Source organism: Penicillium angulare, assembly GCF_028827245.1.
Source record: "Penicillium angulare strain IBT 27051 chromosome Unknown utg000005l_segment0_segment0, whole genome shotgun sequence".
Lineage (NCBI taxonomy): Eukaryota > Fungi > Ascomycota > Eurotiomycetes > Eurotiales > Aspergillaceae > Penicillium > Penicillium angulare.
In genome coordinates, this window is record NW_026623164.1 from 3,987,351 (window position 1) to 4,006,098 (window position 18,748).

The 18,748-nt window shown below is 48.5% G+C and overlaps 7 protein-coding genes across 7 annotated transcripts; 5 read left to right on the top strand and 2 right to left on the bottom strand.

Moving 5' to 3' along the window:
• Window positions 1-745: 745 nt before the first annotated feature.
• Window positions 746-4,255, top strand: N7478_008860 (Pfs NACHT and ankyrin domain protein; the record flags this gene model as incomplete). The annotated part of the gene is made up of 3 exons (XM_056925074.1): window positions 746-1,868; window positions 1,976-2,819; window positions 2,875-4,255. The coding sequence occupies 3 exons, from the start codon at window positions 746-748 to the stop codon at window positions 4,253-4,255; spliced, it is 3,348 nt and encodes a 1,115-aa protein (XP_056777800.1).
• A 3,606-nt stretch (window positions 4,256-7,861) lies between these two features.
• On the top strand, window positions 7,862-8,365 carry N7478_008861 (uncharacterized protein; the record flags this gene model as incomplete). The annotated part of the gene is made up of 1 exon (XM_056925075.1): window positions 7,862-8,365. One exon carries the CDS (start codon window positions 7,862-7,864, stop codon window positions 8,363-8,365), a length of 504 nt encoding a protein of 167 aa, XP_056777801.1.
• An 814-nt stretch (window positions 8,366-9,179) lies between these two features.
• On the top strand, window positions 9,180-10,594 carry N7478_008862 (putative MFS monocarboxylate transporter; the record flags this gene model as incomplete). The annotated part of the gene is made up of 3 exons (XM_056925076.1): window positions 9,180-9,346; window positions 9,401-9,638; window positions 9,692-10,594. 3 exons carry the CDS (start codon window positions 9,180-9,182, stop codon window positions 10,592-10,594), a joined length of 1,308 nt encoding a protein of 435 aa, XP_056777802.1.
• Window positions 10,595-11,131: 537 nt separating this feature from the next.
• On the top strand, window positions 11,132-11,609 carry N7478_008863 (uncharacterized protein; the record flags this gene model as incomplete). Its single annotated transcript, XM_056925077.1, has 2 exons — window positions 11,132-11,308; window positions 11,373-11,609. The coding sequence occupies 2 exons, from the start codon at window positions 11,132-11,134 to the stop codon at window positions 11,607-11,609; spliced, it is 414 nt and encodes a 137-aa protein (XP_056777803.1).
• Window positions 11,610-11,946: 337 nt separating this feature from the next.
• On the bottom strand, window positions 11,947-13,842 carry gpi16 (GPI-anchored transamidase subunit GPI16; the record flags this gene model as incomplete). The annotated part of the gene is made up of 3 exons (XM_056925078.1): window positions 11,947-12,968; window positions 13,028-13,422; window positions 13,475-13,842. 3 exons carry the CDS (start codon window positions 13,840-13,842, stop codon window positions 11,947-11,949), a joined length of 1,785 nt encoding a protein of 594 aa, XP_056777804.1.
• A 337-nt stretch (window positions 13,843-14,179) lies between these two features.
• Window positions 14,180-15,182, top strand: N7478_008865 (LUC7 domain-containing protein; the record flags this gene model as incomplete). The annotated part of the gene is made up of 3 exons (XM_056925079.1): window positions 14,180-14,222; window positions 14,321-14,652; window positions 14,712-15,182. 3 exons carry the CDS (start codon window positions 14,180-14,182, stop codon window positions 15,180-15,182), a joined length of 846 nt encoding a protein of 281 aa, XP_056777805.1.
• Window positions 15,183-15,944: 762 nt separating this feature from the next.
• On the bottom strand, window positions 15,945-18,533 carry N7478_008866 (uncharacterized protein; the record flags this gene model as incomplete). The annotated part of the gene is made up of 1 exon (XM_056925080.1): window positions 15,945-18,533. One exon carries the CDS (start codon window positions 18,531-18,533, stop codon window positions 15,945-15,947), a length of 2,589 nt encoding a protein of 862 aa, XP_056777806.1.
• Between the last annotated feature and the right edge of the window lie 215 nt (window positions 18,534-18,748).

Here is an 18,748-nt window from a genome sequence, read left to right on the forward strand (position 1 = left end):
CTGACATTCCCGAACCGACGAAGGTTATTGCTGATATTGATGATTGAACAAGCACTGCATTCGGCCGATTTAGCCATTTCCGAGGTGGTTAGTGATTTGCTCAATATTATGTGTCGAATCATTTCAAGCTTCGAATTAGAGAGTCTTGGAGCTATGTTGTGGAGAGATGGCAAAGAGATCTGGATGGGGATGGAGAGAGGTTGGCGAGGAAGCGAAGGAAGGCCGCAAATTGGGGGGGGGGGGGGAGGAGAATCCATCTTGGTTTCCCCTCTGCTCAGTGAGCGGGTGAAATGATTTCAGGGTAAAGTTCTGGGGGATGCTAGCTATTAGCAAATGCAGGGTTCTCATTCGATCTGACTGTTTGGATCGGGTCGATTAGTTCCTGGGAACGGCATTACCCGCCCCCACATGGAAGTATGATCGACAGAAAACCATCTAGGAAGCGGTGTGGGCGAGCTGAAAGTGCAGATAATTGCTTAGCGCGCTGGAGTCATATGATGACGAGGCTGAGGGCGTGCCCCTCTTTCAGCTCGTTGGAGGTCCGACTCTGATTCTCGTCATTAATCACATCAAGAATCCTTAAAAGACAGCTACTCCATCAACATTTCAATTTGTGACACGCCTCTTCTGGACAAGAAGGGCCAAGACGTCTTGTTATGCTAGCAAAGAGAGTGCTCGATTGACATACCGAGTCCTATCCCGAGCGTCTGGATGATCTGCTTAGTCAAATTGCTCTCCATTCAACATGGCTGGGAATCCCCCATCTCAGCCAGAGCAATCAGTGTCAGCACAAAACAAAACTAGTTCCGAAGTATCCCCATGTCGAAAGCGACTCCGACACGATGCCTATACCATCGGCTGGGTGTGCGCCCTTCCAAAGGAACAAACCGCAGCCAGGGTCATGCTAGATGAAGAGCACGAACCTCTTCCCACCCCTCGTAATGACCATAACGCATATACCCTTGGTTCAATATGCGGCCACAACGTCGTCATAGCCTGCCTACCAAACATGGGAACTAACCCTGCCGCGACCGTCGCGATCTCTATGATTAACACGTTTCAATCAATTAGGTTCGGGCTCATGGTAGGGATCGGCGGCGGAATCCCGACGAAAGTCAATTTGGGTGATGTGGTGGTCAGCCACCCTGTTGCTGACTATCACGGGGTGGTACAATGGGATATGGGAAAGCTAGAGCAGGGTGGGCAGTTTGTCCACACGGGCTCGCTGAATAGACCTCCGAACGCGCTTCTCAATGCGTCGCATCTACTGAAAAGTAATCACGACATACGCGGATCGAAAATATATGAGTACCTAGATGATGTGGAAAGGAAATTTCCGCGACTAGCGCCAATATTTACCAGGCGTGAGTTCTTAGAAGACCCATTATTGGTATCCGAGAAGGTGCGTCGGTCTCAGAAAGATGTCCACTTCCTGTCTAGGTTGTGGCAGGCGATCATCGCGATTGTCGCATATCTTCTTGGTTCATGGGCTATTAGTCCGGTAAATGAGGAAAATGGGCAGTTATTAGATGTAGCAGAGGGGGCAAGGTCCCAAAGAGAAGTAAGGGTGCACTATGGCCTGATCGCGTCCGGAAACAAGGTGGTTAAGGATGCCCAGTCCCGAGACTCTCTTTACAAAGCATTTGGCGGGCACTTGCTATGCGTGGAGATGGAGGCAGCTGGGCTTATGAATGACTTCCCATGTATTGTTATTCGAGGCATCTGTGACTATGCGGACTCGCGGAAAGAGAAAACCTGGCAAGAATATGCTGCAGCCGTGGCCGCCGCATACGCAAAGGAACTTTTGGGATGTGTGCACCCTAGTGTTGTTGACGCCGAGTGCTCAGCAAAGGCTATATTGGAAACGCGTTAGTACCTACCTACCGAAATATACCAGTTGCAGGTGTCTAAAGTACCAGCAAATAGCCGAGTCTGAATAATAATTGAATTTGGAATACGTGCTGACTGCGAGTAGTGCAACAGCAGATAGACGGCGTACAGCAGACGACGGCTGCAACAAGAGCTACTACTGTATCCATCAGATCTAACCTCCATGCCGATAAGATCAAGCACTGGCTTTGTCCCCCGGATCCGTCTACAAACGCCAACCACGCGAGGACGCTCCGCCATGAGGGGACAGGCGCGTGGCTCCTGGGAGGTCCCGTCTTCCAGTCGTGGTATTTGGGGTTGCGTCCACAGTTATGGCTACACGGGCTCGCGGGATGCGGAAAGACGGTTCTTAGTGCGACTGTGCTTGATTATCTTGCGAACAGAAACGACGGTCTAATCCTTAGCTTCTTCTTTGACTTTGGTGACACTACAAAGCAGACCTTGGATGGTATGCTGCGCTCGCTGGCTTTCCAACTTTATCAAGGTGGGGTTGACTCTGCAATTCATCTTGATGCGTTATTTCAAGCACACCAGAATGGCAAAGACCAACCAACAACGAAGGCGCTTGGGGTTGTTGTTCTGAAGATGCTGGTAGCCCAGAGGAAGGTCTCTATCGTTTTGGACGCATTGGATGAATCGACAACATGGGGTGATGTCCTCCTGTGGATCGAGGACGTAATGTCTAGGCCAGAGGCAGCCCATGTCCAGCTGCTTTATACGAGTCGACCAGAGTCCGAGTTTCTGCGCCGTGTTCCGACTTTGATAGGGAAGGAAAGCTGCCTACCACTTGATAAGCAGGCTGTCAACTCCGATGTTCGTTCGTGGGTCTCAGCACAACTTTCTCAACGGCGTGACTTTACAGAGAAGCCCTTGTCCCCGGACCTGCTCAAGAAAATACAGAGGAGGGTTGGCGAAGGGGCAGACGGGATGTAAGATGTTACTGGTTCGATCGGTATACTGATGATCTGCTAATGCCCTACTTAGGTTCAGGTGGGCATTCTGTCAATTGGACAACCTAGCTCGATGTCGTCACGAGGCAGCTATGGAGAAGGCTCTCGCATCTTTGCCTCTGAATCTCAATGAGACGTACCAGCGGATGATTGAAAGTATACCGACTGAAATGAAAAATGACGCGATACGCCTCCTACAATTCCTGGTGCATTCCAAGCGACCTCTCAAGCTAGTGGAGGCTAAAGAAGTAATAGCGACGCAGATCGAAGAAGAGCCGAGAGGATTTGACATCAAGCGTCGTTTGTTCTGCGACACAGAACTTTTGGATTACTGTCCCGGCTTAGCGACAATCGTTCACGCCACGGATAAAGAGTTACATCTGGCCCACTTTTCTGTCAAAGAGTATCTTCTCAGCCGGAATGATTACCAGGTTATGGCTGCTAGCATATCCTTCACGAAGACGTGCTTGACTTATCTCACGGAGATCAGTGGTAGCCACGAAGAGATCCAACAGGATTTTCCGATGGCGAGATATGCCGCGGAAAGCTGGACAGGTCACGCTGCGTTGGCTCAGGCTTCCGAAGATATAGTTCAGGTGACAATCAGATTTCTAGAAGAGGAAGCGACGTTTCAGCGATGGGCTCGTTTGTACCAGGCTGATAGGAGTTGGGACGTTGACCCAGGTCCTCCGCGAGGATCCAGGCTTTACTATGCTTGTTTCCTTGGGCTGGTAGCACCTGCACGAGTTCTTATTAGCAAGGGAGCGGATGTCAACGCGCAGGGCGGCATTTATGGCAACGCTCTCCAGGCTGCCTCAAACAGAGGCTATCAAGAGGTTGTTACGCTGCTCTTGGAAAAGGGAGCGGATATCAACACGCAGGGCGGCCAATGCGGCAATGCTCTCCAGGCCGCCTCAGCGAACGGCCATCAAGAGATTGTCACACTGCTCTTAGACAAGGGAGCGGATATCAACACGCAGGGCGGCCAATGCGGCAATGCTCTCCAGGCCGCCTCAGCGGACGGCCATCAACAGATTGTCACACTGCTCTTAGACAAGGGAGCGGATATCAACGCGCAGGGCGGCTTTTATGGCAACGCTCTCCAGGCCGCCTCAGCGTACGGCCATCAAGAGATTGTCACACTACTCTTAGACAAGGGAGCGGATATCAACGCGCAGGGCGGCTTTTATGGCAACGCTCTCCAGGCCGCCTCAGCGTACGGCCATCAAGAGATTGTCACACTACTCTTAGACAAGGGAGCGGATATCAACGCGCAGGGCGGCTTTTATGGCAACGCTCTCCAGGCCGCCTCAGCGAACGGCCATCAAGAGATTGTCACGCTACTCTTGGACAAGGGAGCGGATGTTAGTGACGGGGCGAAAAATGCGGTGGCTCTCTCCAAGCCGGCTCGTTAGCAGACCTTCATGAACTCGTCAATATGCTCCAAAGAAGGGGCATTAATACCTCGTCTTTAAAGCGGCCTGGTTCTGGGACTCCAGGCAAATCGCCGAAGAGACTTCTGATGAACCTCAAACATCCCTTCAGTAGCCTCCACTGGTGACTAGCTATTGCCTAGCTTCGGGCCTCCCAGGTTGTATTGGGTTCTGATATGTGCACGGTAAAATGCCCTAACTGGGATCCACAGACAAGCTGGGACTTGCTATTGCTCTCTCCCTTTGCGATCATAAATCGCGGCCGGGAAGACCGCAAGTTCACCTACGAACATGTGTAGTAGTTGAATAAAACGCACCAGATCACATGCCATCCTTCTGTGACGCGTAATTTATCGTGAACATATCGTGAACACATTTATAATCTAGATACGGACATATGTAGCCTCACACAAGAGACCATTATTGCTGAGTGATGGCGCTCTTAGAGAGACCTGTTAGCAGGGATGACAAATGAGAAGCATCTCTTGTGTCCTTCTTGGAACCATATATAGTTTTTTTCGCCAGTAGTACTGCACTGTGACTCACACGAAGCAGGATCCTAGAAATTTCTTTTTGCAGGTCATAGAGACTTGCAAGACGAAGCTTGGTGAGGACTATCGTGATAGGCTAATCGGTATAGCTAATCTGGCATTGACGTAAATGCACCACTGTCGATGGAAGGAGGCCGATAAACTCCATGTACGGGTGATAGGTACTGAAGAGAGCAAATGCGATGAGGACATTCCCAACAGGCTTCTGAGTATGGCCAATCTCGCTTTCAGCCGGAAGACTTCAGGCCAGAGAGCAGACGCTCTTGACACACCATGAGCTTGCGAGGCAGAGATAAGGCGACGCAAGGCGTTTCTCTCTAATTGTCTTGGATTCTACCAAATAAGCCTTTCCTCATGTAAATATTTCTCTCAAGGAAGAAAGACATATTTGTGTTGATGGAGGCTATTAATGTTGTGATATGAGATTGGTGCCGGCCAGGAATCAAGCCGCACCATCGGAATTAATTCCCGCATTGTCGATACGGACGACCAAGTTGATTGAAAATCAACTTGATCATGTCATATATAGCCTCAGTCAATCCCCCTGGTACAATAATAATAAACCTTCCTTTGTACTACAACAATTAATCCTGTGACGAGAGGGTGCCGAGGGTCGACTGTAAAAGTACTTCCAGTAAAGTACGCTGCCATCTGCCATGTAATGCCCGAATACAGTCCCTTTAAGTATGTGAAAGGTTACTAAACCCAGTATAGATTAGCTGTTTCAAATAAGGGTTCCGGAAAGAATATGTGCGAGTAAACCGGTGAAACTGATTTCGATCCATCCTGTATCCATGGTCCACGGGATCGGCATCTTAGCTAATTTATCTTCTCACACATGCAATGTTGGAAGCCATGAACTATGCGACTTGCTTGGATCGACAGGCTTCGCGTTGCAGGTTATTTCCCTATAAGTATCAATTTGCGAAGAACCACCCCCACACATGCTTGGGGAGTCATGTAGATCTGAAATCCTTTCCATTCACGCAGGCCTCGTATTGGTAATGAAACCCAATTTCGGTCGTTTTTGGCAAGCCGAAAATTCAAAATCGGGGCTCAGTCGTATCTAACCTGTTGACTTCTAATATAGGCTACACAGTTAGTTATTGCTAGATGTCTGCTGCGCATAATTCGTAATGCTGACAGAATTGAAGCATTCTGGTCATATTATTTGAATTTGTTCTGCTGGCATGCTCGGAACCTTTTGTCATATAGAATTAACTATCAAAGAGATGGCAAATGGCAAAACGGGGTTGAAGGAATAATCTCTCAATGCCTGCCAGTGGGTAAAGAAATGGGTTGGAGGACGAATCTAAATGCCATCTTAGACTAACTAAGGCGTATTCGTAAACACTAGTAGGACAGATACCAAGTGGTGGACCTCAAAGCGTGGCTCAATAATAAATACTAGTAAGTACAAGGATATGCCCCTTCATATATAGTCCATTTAAAAGTTCCGTGCTCCTACTAAGCAGCAACGTCTTCTCAGACCCCATAACTTATCTTACATCCCCCGGGTTGCCTACTGATCTCAAACCATGGAAATCTTCCATTCATCCATTTCGATATATGACCATCCAGTCTGTGTAGTCTCTTGTATTTGGACTGTATTGCAATAAATGTTTTCAGCACACCCTGACAAGTCAACTGGTTATTATAATAACACGAGTTTTATAAGCATGAGCCAATACTTACGCAGCTACCGCGATCCCAACTCGTTTCCTCCAATTTTTCTGTAAATTCAGGTCCATATTTCTCTAGATCCTTTCGATATTTCCCCCTTCGTCCAATTCTCGCTCCACCATGAGTACGGGGCGGGGCGAGGGATCGTTGCTCTGTGTGTGTTTGCGTTTCTTGCAAAGTAGGGGTAATAGGAGGAGACACATATTGCCAGTTTTACTAGTAGTATATGTGAGGGTTGAATGTTCTTGTCGATGAGAAACTATTAAATTCGAACGAGTTCGAGGACTCGTTTATATACTTTGCACTCGAAGTTCAAATACCTCCAGGGTCGACATAGTGTTAAACCTAAAAGTAGCCTAAACCTAAAAGAAGCCAATCTGCGAAGGCGGGGTGGGGTCGATCAGGGTGCGGCTAAGGCTGAGAGTCTCAGGGTCTCATCGCCTCAATATCTTGATCCTCCTCCAGAGGGCTTGAGCTAATGCCAATCTCGCAGTTACTGCTGAATGAATCAAGAATTCTTGCTAAGTGAAAATTTACAACATCGCCATGGTTGGAGCCCTGCCAAGCAACCGCTGCGAGACGTGTCGACGTCGCAACGTCAAAAAATATTGAACTTGGACTTCAGTGACAGGCAATTGTGGCTAATCATGGCGCATTAATTCTAGTATGACCATGCATGGCCGGTTTGTGGGCCCTGTCAACGGGGTAATCGAGTCTGCCCCCGCAGCCTTCATTGAAAATTATAGACGGTGGCACAAGATCTAGTGGTGGAACTGTACCATTGCAAAAAATTACAAATGCACTCACGGGTAACTCAAGCCAACACTGTATTCGCATGTCGATCCTGATGAGCACATCAGAGAGGCTATCAAGTCGACTCATTGGGACACAAAAAGTACAGAATCCTTCAATCTGTTTAAAACCACTTGACGATTCCATTTGTAAGATGCCATGTCTTTTGGGCCAATCCCAAGCAATCGATTTTGCTGCTTCTTGTATGATTGGCTCGTATGAGCATTTCTTGAGGGGTGGTGATAAATCTGATTTAATAAACCCCAAACTTTATGGCCGTGCGTTGCGATGCCTACAGCGTGCGTTGAATGACCCCAAAGACTGGAACTCTTTGAGTACATTATGCAGTGCGATATCATTACATCGTCTTGAGGTAAGTTTCGAGTTGAAATGCACTCTGCTCAGTTGTTTTGGGGCCGATTAATGAATGTTTTGTTCCAGGCTCCGTTGGAAATCTGCGCAAAAGTGGAGTAAAGGTCCACGTGCTAGGCCTAGCTGCATTATTGTAAAGAAGGGGGTCCGCCTAAGCGGAAGGATGTTTTACTTGAGAGTGATACGAGCAATGACATTATGGCCCGCCCTTGTTCGAATGCGCTCAATACTCACATTTAGCGATATCATGGATACTGTGGAATTATCACAGAAAGCATATCAGGCAGTGGAAGAGTTGGAATTGATCGACCAAGAACTGAGCAGTTTCATACAAGGTAAAGAATTGCTTAGAGAGGTCCCTTCTTCTCAGCTGAATGATACACTTCCTACCATGTTTGAGGTGAAAGAGACGATGGCAGCGATGGCGATATGCCATCATGCAATTCTCAGCATCATTGTCCGTCGCATTTTGATTTCAGTGATTACAACAACGCCCGAGGAAGCGGTGCAACCCGAATGCGACATCTTTCGATATTCCCATCGAGTATGGATGCTTATAGAGCATCGTAGACTTCACAAACCATTGGGGCTACCTGCGATGCAAGCCGCACTTATATTCACATTCGAGTCGGCGCGAGATCAAAGAACAAAGGAGAGAATGCTTGAATCGTTGGATGATCTTGATCTTTTTTGAATGAGAGAGGATAGAATATGGGAAGAGAGCGAAGTCTTATACACTTCGCGGTTAATGATGGTACGAGCTTAGCAGCTACATACTACTGGTAGTAACACTACATGTCAAAGTTTCCATTTGGTACGCTTGTATCAGACACCTCAGTCGCAACATTCCGATTTGAATTGCCGGGGGCCGCCAAGGACTCGGAGCGGACCCATTCCATTTCCAGGTGAAAGCCTGAGGCCCAAACTCCATGAAGCCACGATTCCAAGGCTCAAATGTTTGACCTGAGTCGTGCACGGTGTTAGGTTTATTTTCTTTGCATGGTTGCATAGAAAGGCATGTCTGCTGTGCAGATGAGGTCGATAGGTCAAATAAGCGATGAGATGCTGAATTACCCCGCCCTAAGACAGCTGTTCAACATTAAAGTTGGGGCGGTTTATAGTATTTTCCAGTCAATGCGATTTTGCCAAACCACACACACACATCAGAGGCCGACATCCTCACGATCTGTGCCATGTCCCAGAACCGTCAATGAACAGCATTCATTTTTCTAAGAAATCAACAGATATGAAGTTGAAAGCTCCAGATGTCGTCTCGGAGGTCACCGTTTCTGTGACTAACCACTCAAGCCCACTACCCCGAAGATCGGTAGAGCTCGGCTAAACACTGCCGTGCCAACCGAGGACGAGCTCCTCATTCGCGTGACTAATGAGAACCCCAGACAAAGGCCCCCACTGCGCAGGACTGGGGAAACCCTTCGGTCCTATAACTAGGTCCGTATGTCTTGGGCTAACATCATGTTAGGAGGCTCTCAATCGCAGACGTTGAGATGGCCGAGAAAGCCAACACAGAACATCATACCAACGGCCAACAGCAGTCTCCAGTGGGAATATTACCTTCACAGCGCGACGATGGAATTGTCAAATATAAGATTAATGGTGGTCTCCACGCATGGATGAACGTGGTTGCCCTGTTCTGTATCTTTGTGAATACATGGTTGGTTGTCAATTGGTGAAAGCCTGCCAATACCTGTACTAAGAGTTTCTATAGGGGAATTCTCACCACCTATGGGGCGTTTCAGGAATATTATCAAACAGTACTTTTGTCTGACCAATCACCGTCAGCGATTTCCTGGGTTGGAAGTATTCAAGCAACCTTGATCCCGATGGTTGGTATCGTTTCGGGTCCATTGGTTGATTCGGGGTACCTGCGTCCGCTGATGGTGATTGGGAGTTTCCTCACAGTGTTGGGGTTGATGATGACAAGTCTAGCAACCGAGTACTACCAGGTAAAGCCAGGCGATTATTTCAAAGTTGCGAATCATATCTAACGATGCCACAGATACTCTTAGCACAGGGCTTCTGTATTGGGCTAGGTGGTGGCATCTCCTATATTCCAGCCTTAGCAGTAGTTTCGACGAGCTTTACTACTAAGCGACCCATTGCAATTGGTTGCGCCTCGATTGGCTCCAGCGTTGGCGCTGTCATATTCCCTGTGATATTCCGACAGCTCCAGCCAAAGATTGGTTTCCCATGGGCAGTGCGCTGCATAGGGTTCGTAAGCCTTTTGATGGCCATCATTGCATGTTCCATTCTATGTCGTCAACCAGGACAAAAATCACGGGCACGCAGCATTGTCGACTGGTCAGCTTTCCGCGAGCCATCATTCATGCTGTTTTCTCTGTCACTTACCTGCGTCATGCTCGCATACTACGTTCCGATATTTTACGTTGCATCCTACGGCCGAACAGTGATAAACACAACTACAAGTCTCTCATTCTATATGGTGGCCATCGTCAACGGATCTTCTGTCGTCGGGCGTGTTGTGCCCAACTTGCTTGTCGGTTATGTGAAGCCCATTGCCATGTTAATATTTTCTGTCACGGCCTCAGCCATTGCCATGTTTACATGGATTGCGACATCGAATACCCCTGGTTTTATTGTTTGGGCTTGTTACTGGGGTATTTTAAGTGGTGTTCTTGTGACAGCACCCTCCTCGATCGTTGCACACCCGGTATTCTGTCCCAACCCAAACTATATGGGCACTCGATTGGGAATGATGTGGGGGATTTCGTCATTCGGTGCATTAGCAGGGACGCCAATCGCAGGTGCATTAGTCAATCTTGACACGGGTTCCTTTCTTCAAGCCCAGGTATTTGCTGGGTGTGTGATGATAGGAGCTATGCTGATGCAGTGGTGGCCAGCATTGAAAGTGTTCCAATACGACCGGGCTCGCCCTCATTGACAGCAGATTCCGGAGCATTCTATAGCTACAGCTAGACATTCATCTATATCAATTGAATTAATCGGATGAAATTCATATCAGTGATGGCTCACTTTACAAGTGATAAGGAGCCTCTACAGCGGCCTATTGTATAGATCAGAACGACCATGATACAACCCAAATCCCAGCACCAACGGAATAGCAAAATCAAATGACTCATCATTACCGGGCGTGTTCTCAAATGGTCTAAATATTTTATTGGCCGCTGAGCTCTACATTCCGAAAAAAATGAGGCGTGAAGGTCATGATGACTTCATATGGGTGGCTCGAACTATAACCAGGGTAGGTAATCGGAATAGTCAGGAAGTCCGATTAAGAGGCAATGTCAAGAACTTTCATTGAGAATACTTCAACTTCTTCAGTCTTGGAAAAACGCAGTTTTAACCTTCCGAGTACTTGTCCAATATACAATACGATAGTCTCCTTCAAAGGGTATGAATCTGAGCACCGCCCGTACTAAAGTCCAAGATCTACTCACCAACAAGCTTGTTCTTGCAAATGCCTGAATCACCATCCCACAGTTATTCCGCCCAGTCAATTGCCGGTGGTGCTGGTCTTCGTCCTACCCCAGCAAATAACGTAGGCGGCGGATCGGGCTGGGGCGACAATGGCTTTAGAAAGGGTGGCACAGACAGCGATGATGAAGATAGTCATCAGGACTTTGGTCACGGAACCGTGCGTATACCATCCTGTCGCCATGGGAAAGAACTCTGCTTATGTGAATTGTTTGCACTTATAGGAACCTCAAGGAGTAACTATGGCCGATGCGATGAAGTCGCAGCAACATAAAATTCATGCCAAATATGGGTTTTTGGACCAGTCAGAGAGTGCACGTCATGCAGCCCATGTGAAGCCGATGAGCCAGCATGGTGAGCCAACTTGTGCTAGTGAGGACCATAGTTTTATGAATCATAAGCCTGGAGGATCAAGGACAATGCCTGGATGGGGAACTATGAGAAATTTGATGGGAGCGTAAGGTTCACGTCTGTGATGTTTCGATTACTTTGCTGATTGTTGTGGGGAAGTATGGGCGGGCATTCGAGTTAGGTTTCTTTTCCTGAATCGTGGTTGAGATATAATCGCTGCTTTAGGTATTATATCTTTCGGCTGTGTTCAATTCGCCAACGCGAGGATACATAGTGTGAGAATGCTCGAGATTTTTGGGTCATTATAGTTTGGAAGTAAAGGTTTGAGATGCATTTTGAATACAATATACAATACTAGAAAATGGAAAATGGAAAATGGAAACAGAATATCTTCTATGGAATATCTATTCGCCAACAGGGATAGTCTTCAAGATTAGCATGCTTGTTTCACTCCACCTTGGTTTCCTTCTTGCCGAAACGATCCCGAATAGCTACCAACTTGCCCACCAGTCGGGCCTTGAAGGTTTGAGAATTCAAGACAGCCGCTTCCTCCGCAGAAACGACACGTCGCACAAGAATATTGAAAATAGTTCCAAATGCAAGCGCGATCACCGTACTTGTGAGAATGATTACATTGTAAGGCATGCTGAAATCAGGCGTTGGCAGTGGGAGTAGGAGGCTTGTTGTCCGGATGTAGGTTGGATGGGTATCCGCGCCGTCCAACACATGGATTACAGCCGGAGCAACGTTAAACCCTCGATTGGCGTCTGGTGGGTACTCGGTGTAACGGAGAACAGCCTTCTCGAAGTCATATGTCAGAGTGACCGTGGAAGCGGCAGGAACGGATAGAGCAAGTTCCAGCTGAGTTCCCCGTTCACGGTCAATGGCAGGTCGATAGTACGTATCCGTCACGATATCACTGGCCGGGATTTCTCGACGCACGCCGTCCTTTCCGGTGATCGTGGCTTGTAAAGTGTGGATGTAAGGTCGCAAAAACCAGGGAAGTGACTCGAAGTATATGAAGTCAACCGCAGTAGTGTCGGATGGGTTACCAAAAATAATGCGCATACCACCACGCTCTTGTCCGTGGCCAACAATGGTCCGCTCCGCATGCAACACTGGCTCATCTATTGGGACTTGCGTATGTACTTCCTGTTCTGGGATAGAGAGGTCAAAGGGTTCTGAGTGGGCTAGAGAAAAGCAACGAGTGAATCCATCCTCTTGCTTCATCTCCGAAGCACCCTGTGTTGTGAATACGGTTTTCTCGTGAGGCACTCGAAGGCACACAGATTGCTCATTAGAGTCCGCGAGGGGGCAAATGCCATTCAGGGTTCTTCCGAATACCTCATTCAAGCTCCAGGCCTTATCTGCCGCTTTTTCTAATGGGTAGCACGTATCTTCTGAGTTATATGACTTAGATGTGTCGCAAACGAGCTGGTCATTCGGCAATGGACGAGGGATTGGGTCGTCTAGCGGAGTTAGATTTATTTCTCATGGCGGGTGTAGCTCAAAGGTGAATACAACATACCTCGTGTGCGCTTAGACCGTTCAATATCAAGAACCATATCGACTGTCTGTTCGATTTGAACTTGGCAATCACCATCGGCAGAGCAAATAGGCTGTACATCGACAGACATACTTTGCCATGCTGCATCGAATAATTTATGACCATCGAAAAGCGTGGAGATTCCGGTTTTGCCTTTGCATGGAAGAAGCTTTAAAAAGGGTGTGAGGTTCTCTGTGCAGACAACTTCTCCAGGGAGTGTTCCATGAAGAAGGTGTAAAGAGTTGGCTCCCATGTGGTTTCCCATGGGCTCGAAAGAGGCCACGGGTCGTGTTGTTCGGGTTGAGTCGACGAAATTCATCGAAGCGCAGAACAGCCCTGATAAGGATTGTGTCAAGGTAATCCACTTTGCAAACGCCCTAGACAATTATTAGAGTCCACACATCTTGTGAAGCTGCCTTAACGACGTACTCTTCATCATTTGACGCATCAATCCATGCCCAAAGCTCAACCCCAGTGCCACCCTCTTTACTGCCATTCCATGGTCGTGAGCCCCAACTATCTGCGTCCCATCGACCCGTGGTGAATCTCAGGTGAACTTCCTTTGCATGCGCATGTTGTAGGATCTGGCCCAATGCCCTTGGGAAGTATCGGAAGTGCTGGTTGTCAAACGACTGTTGCGAAGTATTACCCCGGAAATTGAACGAAGCTAGTAGGGAGGATTTGGGGAGCGGTTCGAGGAAAAGTTGCTCATGGTAGTCAGGCGAAGAGACTACAGGCGAGGCCCATAGAGTGACAATAATCGCCAGAAAGAGAGAGAGGATTGAGGGGACCGTCATCACTTCATGCCGGAGCTCGGTCTTCGCTGCCCCTAGTCCATACAGATTTAGGAATTAGGCCCCGGCGGGAAGACCGATGATAGCAACGGAGCAGCCGAGTGCGCGATAAGTCACGTCGAGAAGTCCTGGAAATTGTCGAGGGACTTTTGCATGCGACACTTCTGTGAACTGTCGCGGAGGTAGCTCCACGCTGGTCCATCTGGTCTGTTGATTGTCGCGACTCACCGCCTTCCTTGGCGGCAGCATCAAAAACCCTCCACTACTTACCAAGTCCGTCAAAGAGATCTCGCTACCTTCTTGTGTCGCCTCATTTTCTACTCGTCTGGCGCATTCAATCATGGCGGCGGAACAGAGAAAACTGCTCGAGCAGCTCATGGGCGGTATGTACTTGCTCTATTCATAATCCCTCCACAATTTCATCAACTTCAGATAATCCACTCTGTTCTCTGAACCAAGCTAACGACGAGTTTCCTAATAGCGGACCAGCTCATTGGTACCGGTGCACAGGGTCGCAATTCTCAGCTTGCCATCACTGACCCCAAAGTCTGCCGCTCCTACCTCGTCGGGACCTGTCCACATGATCTTTTCACCAATACTAAGCAAGATCTTGGAACTTGCCCGAAAGTACACAGCGAGGGTCTGAAGACAGAGTACGAGACAGCTTCGTCTTCCGAAAAAGCAAAATGGGGGTTCGATTTCGACTACATGCGCGACATGCAAAAATACATCGATGATTGTGATCGGAGGATCGAGACAGCGCAACGTCGACTGGAGAAAACCCCAGACGAGATTCGTCAGACCAACGCTCTTGTAGGTTTCAATTCTTTTTATCATACCCCACTCGAATAGTATAGCTAACGCCCCTACAGCTCAAGCAAATTGCTGATTTGAACAACACAATCAATACTGGTCTGCTCGAAGTCTCCGTTCTCGGCGAAACTGGATCTGTCGCAATGGCCATGACTGAAATGCACAAAGTCCGCACCGCCAAAGGCCAAAAGGAAACTGCCGAGCGTGATTTGAAGAACCTTCAGGATACATCTGGCCCATCTGGTCACCAGAAACTGCAAGTCTGCGATGTCTGTGGCGCTTACCTCAGTCGACTTGACAATGATCGACGACTGGCAGATCATTTCTTCGGAAAGATGCATATGGGTTATTCGGATATGCGCAAGACTTGGAAGAGGCTTAGCGTGGAGCTGAAGGGCCGGGCACCTCCAGTACGCCATCACGAGGAAGAAGATCCTTACAGTGCAGGAGGTCGATCCGGTGGACGCGGCCCGCGGTATGGCGGCGGCGGCGGTGGTGGTGGATACAGGCGACGAGGAGGTCGGTGGTAACAGGCCACTGTCTACTCTGGTCTTCAAAATTCTTTGATCTGGTCTTTTTGCATAGCGGGGCGTTTAAATGTTCGATTCGTGGAAGATGCTTGATGGTGAAGAGGAGTCATACTCCTTGCGCTCGATATATCCCTGTCTTTTTTATGCAGACTCACCAAAAAAATTCATCCTTCGACTTTGGTATGTGTTCCTGTATATGAACGTTGTTGACAATAATCTTAAAATTGATGACAGTTACACCGGTCTGGTGATATCCTTTAATAACAAAATAACAAAAATAAGTCATATACAACTTGAAACTACGGGCGTCACGCTTCAACGGTGCGTAGTGTACCTAATGCCGCTTTCTAAGGCCTTGTAGACTGGGAATTGCTGGAGCCCTCGCTCGTAATTCAGCTGTGATCTTGACTGAACATGAGGTGAAGTCAGCCACATGGAAATTTATGGATAAGACTATGTACTCACACGGCTAAAGGCGAGGAGACAGGCGCTTAATCATGGGCAATCGAGATTGGGAGAGACTAACTAAAGCAGATTCATTTTTGTAGAGATGCCCACAGTTACAAGAGACTACATAGGTATCTTTCATTGGTATCCCACGTCCATAATAAAAACCTTAACCGGGGACTCAATGTCCTAAACACCAGGCAGGAAACAATAAGTCCTTGGCCGACCATAATCCATGTTGGAAAGACAAACAAACAAACAAACAAACAAATGTACAGTACATAAATAATGACATGTCATCAGCAATGGCAAAAGTTAAACATTGGGAACGTGGCCGTTCGCCTGGGTGTCAAATAGTGCTTGCATAAGGGTCTCATAGTTGAGTGCAGCCGCAGGTTGGCGGGCAATAATATCACGAACTACCGTCAGCTGCGCGTTGTCAACGTTGGGTGCGGTCTTGAGAAGTTGCTGAATAGCAGGTGCGTTGGCTTGAGGGCCAAGAATTTGTGTAGCTGATGGGTTGCCAATCAAAGGTTGTGGAAGCGACGGGTGCTGGTTTGGTTGTTGGGGCTGTTGACCGTAGGCAGCTTGGTTGGGAGCAGCAGCAGTAGAGGCAAACGTATTATGAGGAGTTGCAGCGGCCGCTGTGAGGGGGCTCGCAGATACAGCCGGTTCTTGGCTAGGGCGATGGGAGGGGGGTTGAACAGAAGGAGGGTTGGAATCCCGAGTCTTGACCACAAAGACAATGAGGAGCATTCGTTCATCAATGGGGCCATCGGGTAGTTTTGTTTTGTCGAGGAGTGCAATAAAATCAGGCATCTTTGTTGCGCCTTCCTCAAGAGGAATGACATAAGTATCTTTCACAGCAGGGAGCGGATGCTGGCGAATCACACCATAACGATTTCTAGTGTGAAAGTAATCAAAAAGCTTGTTAAAACCATCAACCTGCCGAGGTGCTTGTGGCTTGTTGACAGCAATGACAGATACATCTGTTGAAGCACTCCATTGTAAGCCACAGAGATAGCTATTAGCCCGCTGGATATCAATACGGCCATAAGCTGTCATCTCTTCTGGCGCAAGCTGGCTCCATGGGATCCGAGCACTCAGGTCTGCTCCGGCAACATGTTGTGCAGAGGATGAGAATTCGGCAACCGGAATCATGCTGATCTTACCACGCCAAATGACACCATCATCTTGAAAGTCTTTGGGTGAATATGGCGGAGAATCAGGCTCTTCATCATCCAATAGTTTGTCGATATCGGCGTCTCCCTGCAATTTCCCATGGGGTACCGGCTCGCGGATATTGGGGGCGACTTCTGGAAAGACATGGTCACCATGTCCACCATCTGGCGATTGGCCACGGCCATGTCCATCACCGTGAGCCGACTGAGACACTTTCGGGGTTATGGGGCTTTGGTTCCCAGGGCTGCCAGCATCGGTGGCTCGACGGGGAGCTTGGGAGAAAACGGGTTCAGATGCAACATTCTGGTTGTCTTCCTCAATAATCTCCTCTCCTTTATGAGTTCGACGAATGCGCGGCCCCTTCTCCTGAATGATAATGTGTTGGCGTTCTGCCTCTCGCTTGATTTCGGCATCCTTTCGTTGTAGTTCCTCGCTGGCCATCTCCGCAGACTTCATCGTAGAGAGTGACTCAGGAGAAACACTACCTACGAGTAGACGATCCCGTAGAGCAGTGTTTTTCTTTACGTTGAACATAATCGAGCGGAATTGCGATTTATACGGCTCAGCAGGCTCTCCTGTTCCCCCCGACATATTTTCATAAATGGCACTTTCAACGGAAAACCCGAGCTGCCGAGCAGTATATTCTGCTGTCTGTCCAGAAGGTAATGAGAAAGAGCCTTGCTTTTGGGCTGCAGCAATCTGATCTACAAAGAACTTGACTAGAGCATTAGCCACACTCTTACGAGCGGGCATATCTGGCTCTTCCAGGCTAACAACTGGGGCAGGTTCTGTTTTGACCTTTGGAGGTGGTGCAGGAGAGGGCTTTGAAGATGTGCGTTGTTGCTTGGCTTGGTGTTCCTGCAGAGGATCTGTTAGTACACTGATTTGTTGACCGAGTGGCATGGGGGATATCCATACCGCATCCTCCTCCACAACTTCTTCCAATTTACGTTTGTTGGTGCTTGATCGACGCGAGTCTGCTGCATGTCCATTTTTCTCTGGCTCAACCGATACGGATGGAGCGGTGGCAGGAGAAGGTCCAGGGCCAGGTGTTGCTGATGTGCCACCACGAACGGGAGTGCCAGTCTCAATCTTGCCTTCGCTAGGCCGGCTCTTTTTTCCACCCTTCTTGCTCTTCTTGCGCTTTAATTTCTTTTCCTCTGCTTCGTGTCGTCGACGCTCTGCAACTTCTTCCCAGGGCTTCTCCCCCTTGGCGATTTTCTCCAGCAAGGCTTTGTGGTTTTCAGGTCGACATTGCTCGCAATAATATTGGTCTGGCTCCTCTCCTTTGGTAAACTGGAGACCCATGCAATCATTATGTTGCCATGCTGAGCAATTGTCACAGCAGATCATATCGCGCTCGACATCTTCCTCCTCTTCGTATTCGCCGCAAATGCATCTGATGATCTCTTCTTCCTCTTCTCCTTCCCCTTCTCCTTCTCCTTCCTCACTAGGGCCAGGGGTCGGTTCGGCGGAGGCTTTGCTGGAGGATTTTTCCTTCTGGCCTTTGCCCTTTCCCTTCTTCGCGGGGGTGTCGGGAAGCTCGAGGTTCTTGTGCTGGCCTTTGGTGGCTCGGCCGGATCGTCTTGGTTCGTCTGGCATAGTCATTAGCAGATTATCCAGGCGCTGTTGTTGTCGCCTGGTGTTCTCGTCACACGTTCCAGAATTGGTTGTGGAGAGCCAGAACCTGACAGGGTGGGTGTACGAATGCTTACCAGCCATGGCACAATTGTGGGCTTGATCCGAATGTACTACACGGGGCGATCAAAGGGAAAAACAGAAAATAGGCGACAATGCCGGAGTATGCAATAATTCGTTTGCTCCGGCAATCGCCAAAACAAAAAGAGTCTCTACGGGGCTCAAAGGAGGCTAAAGTAATACACAAGAGGAAGACGCTGCACAACAGTACTGGTGCTTGAATCCACAGTATTACTCGG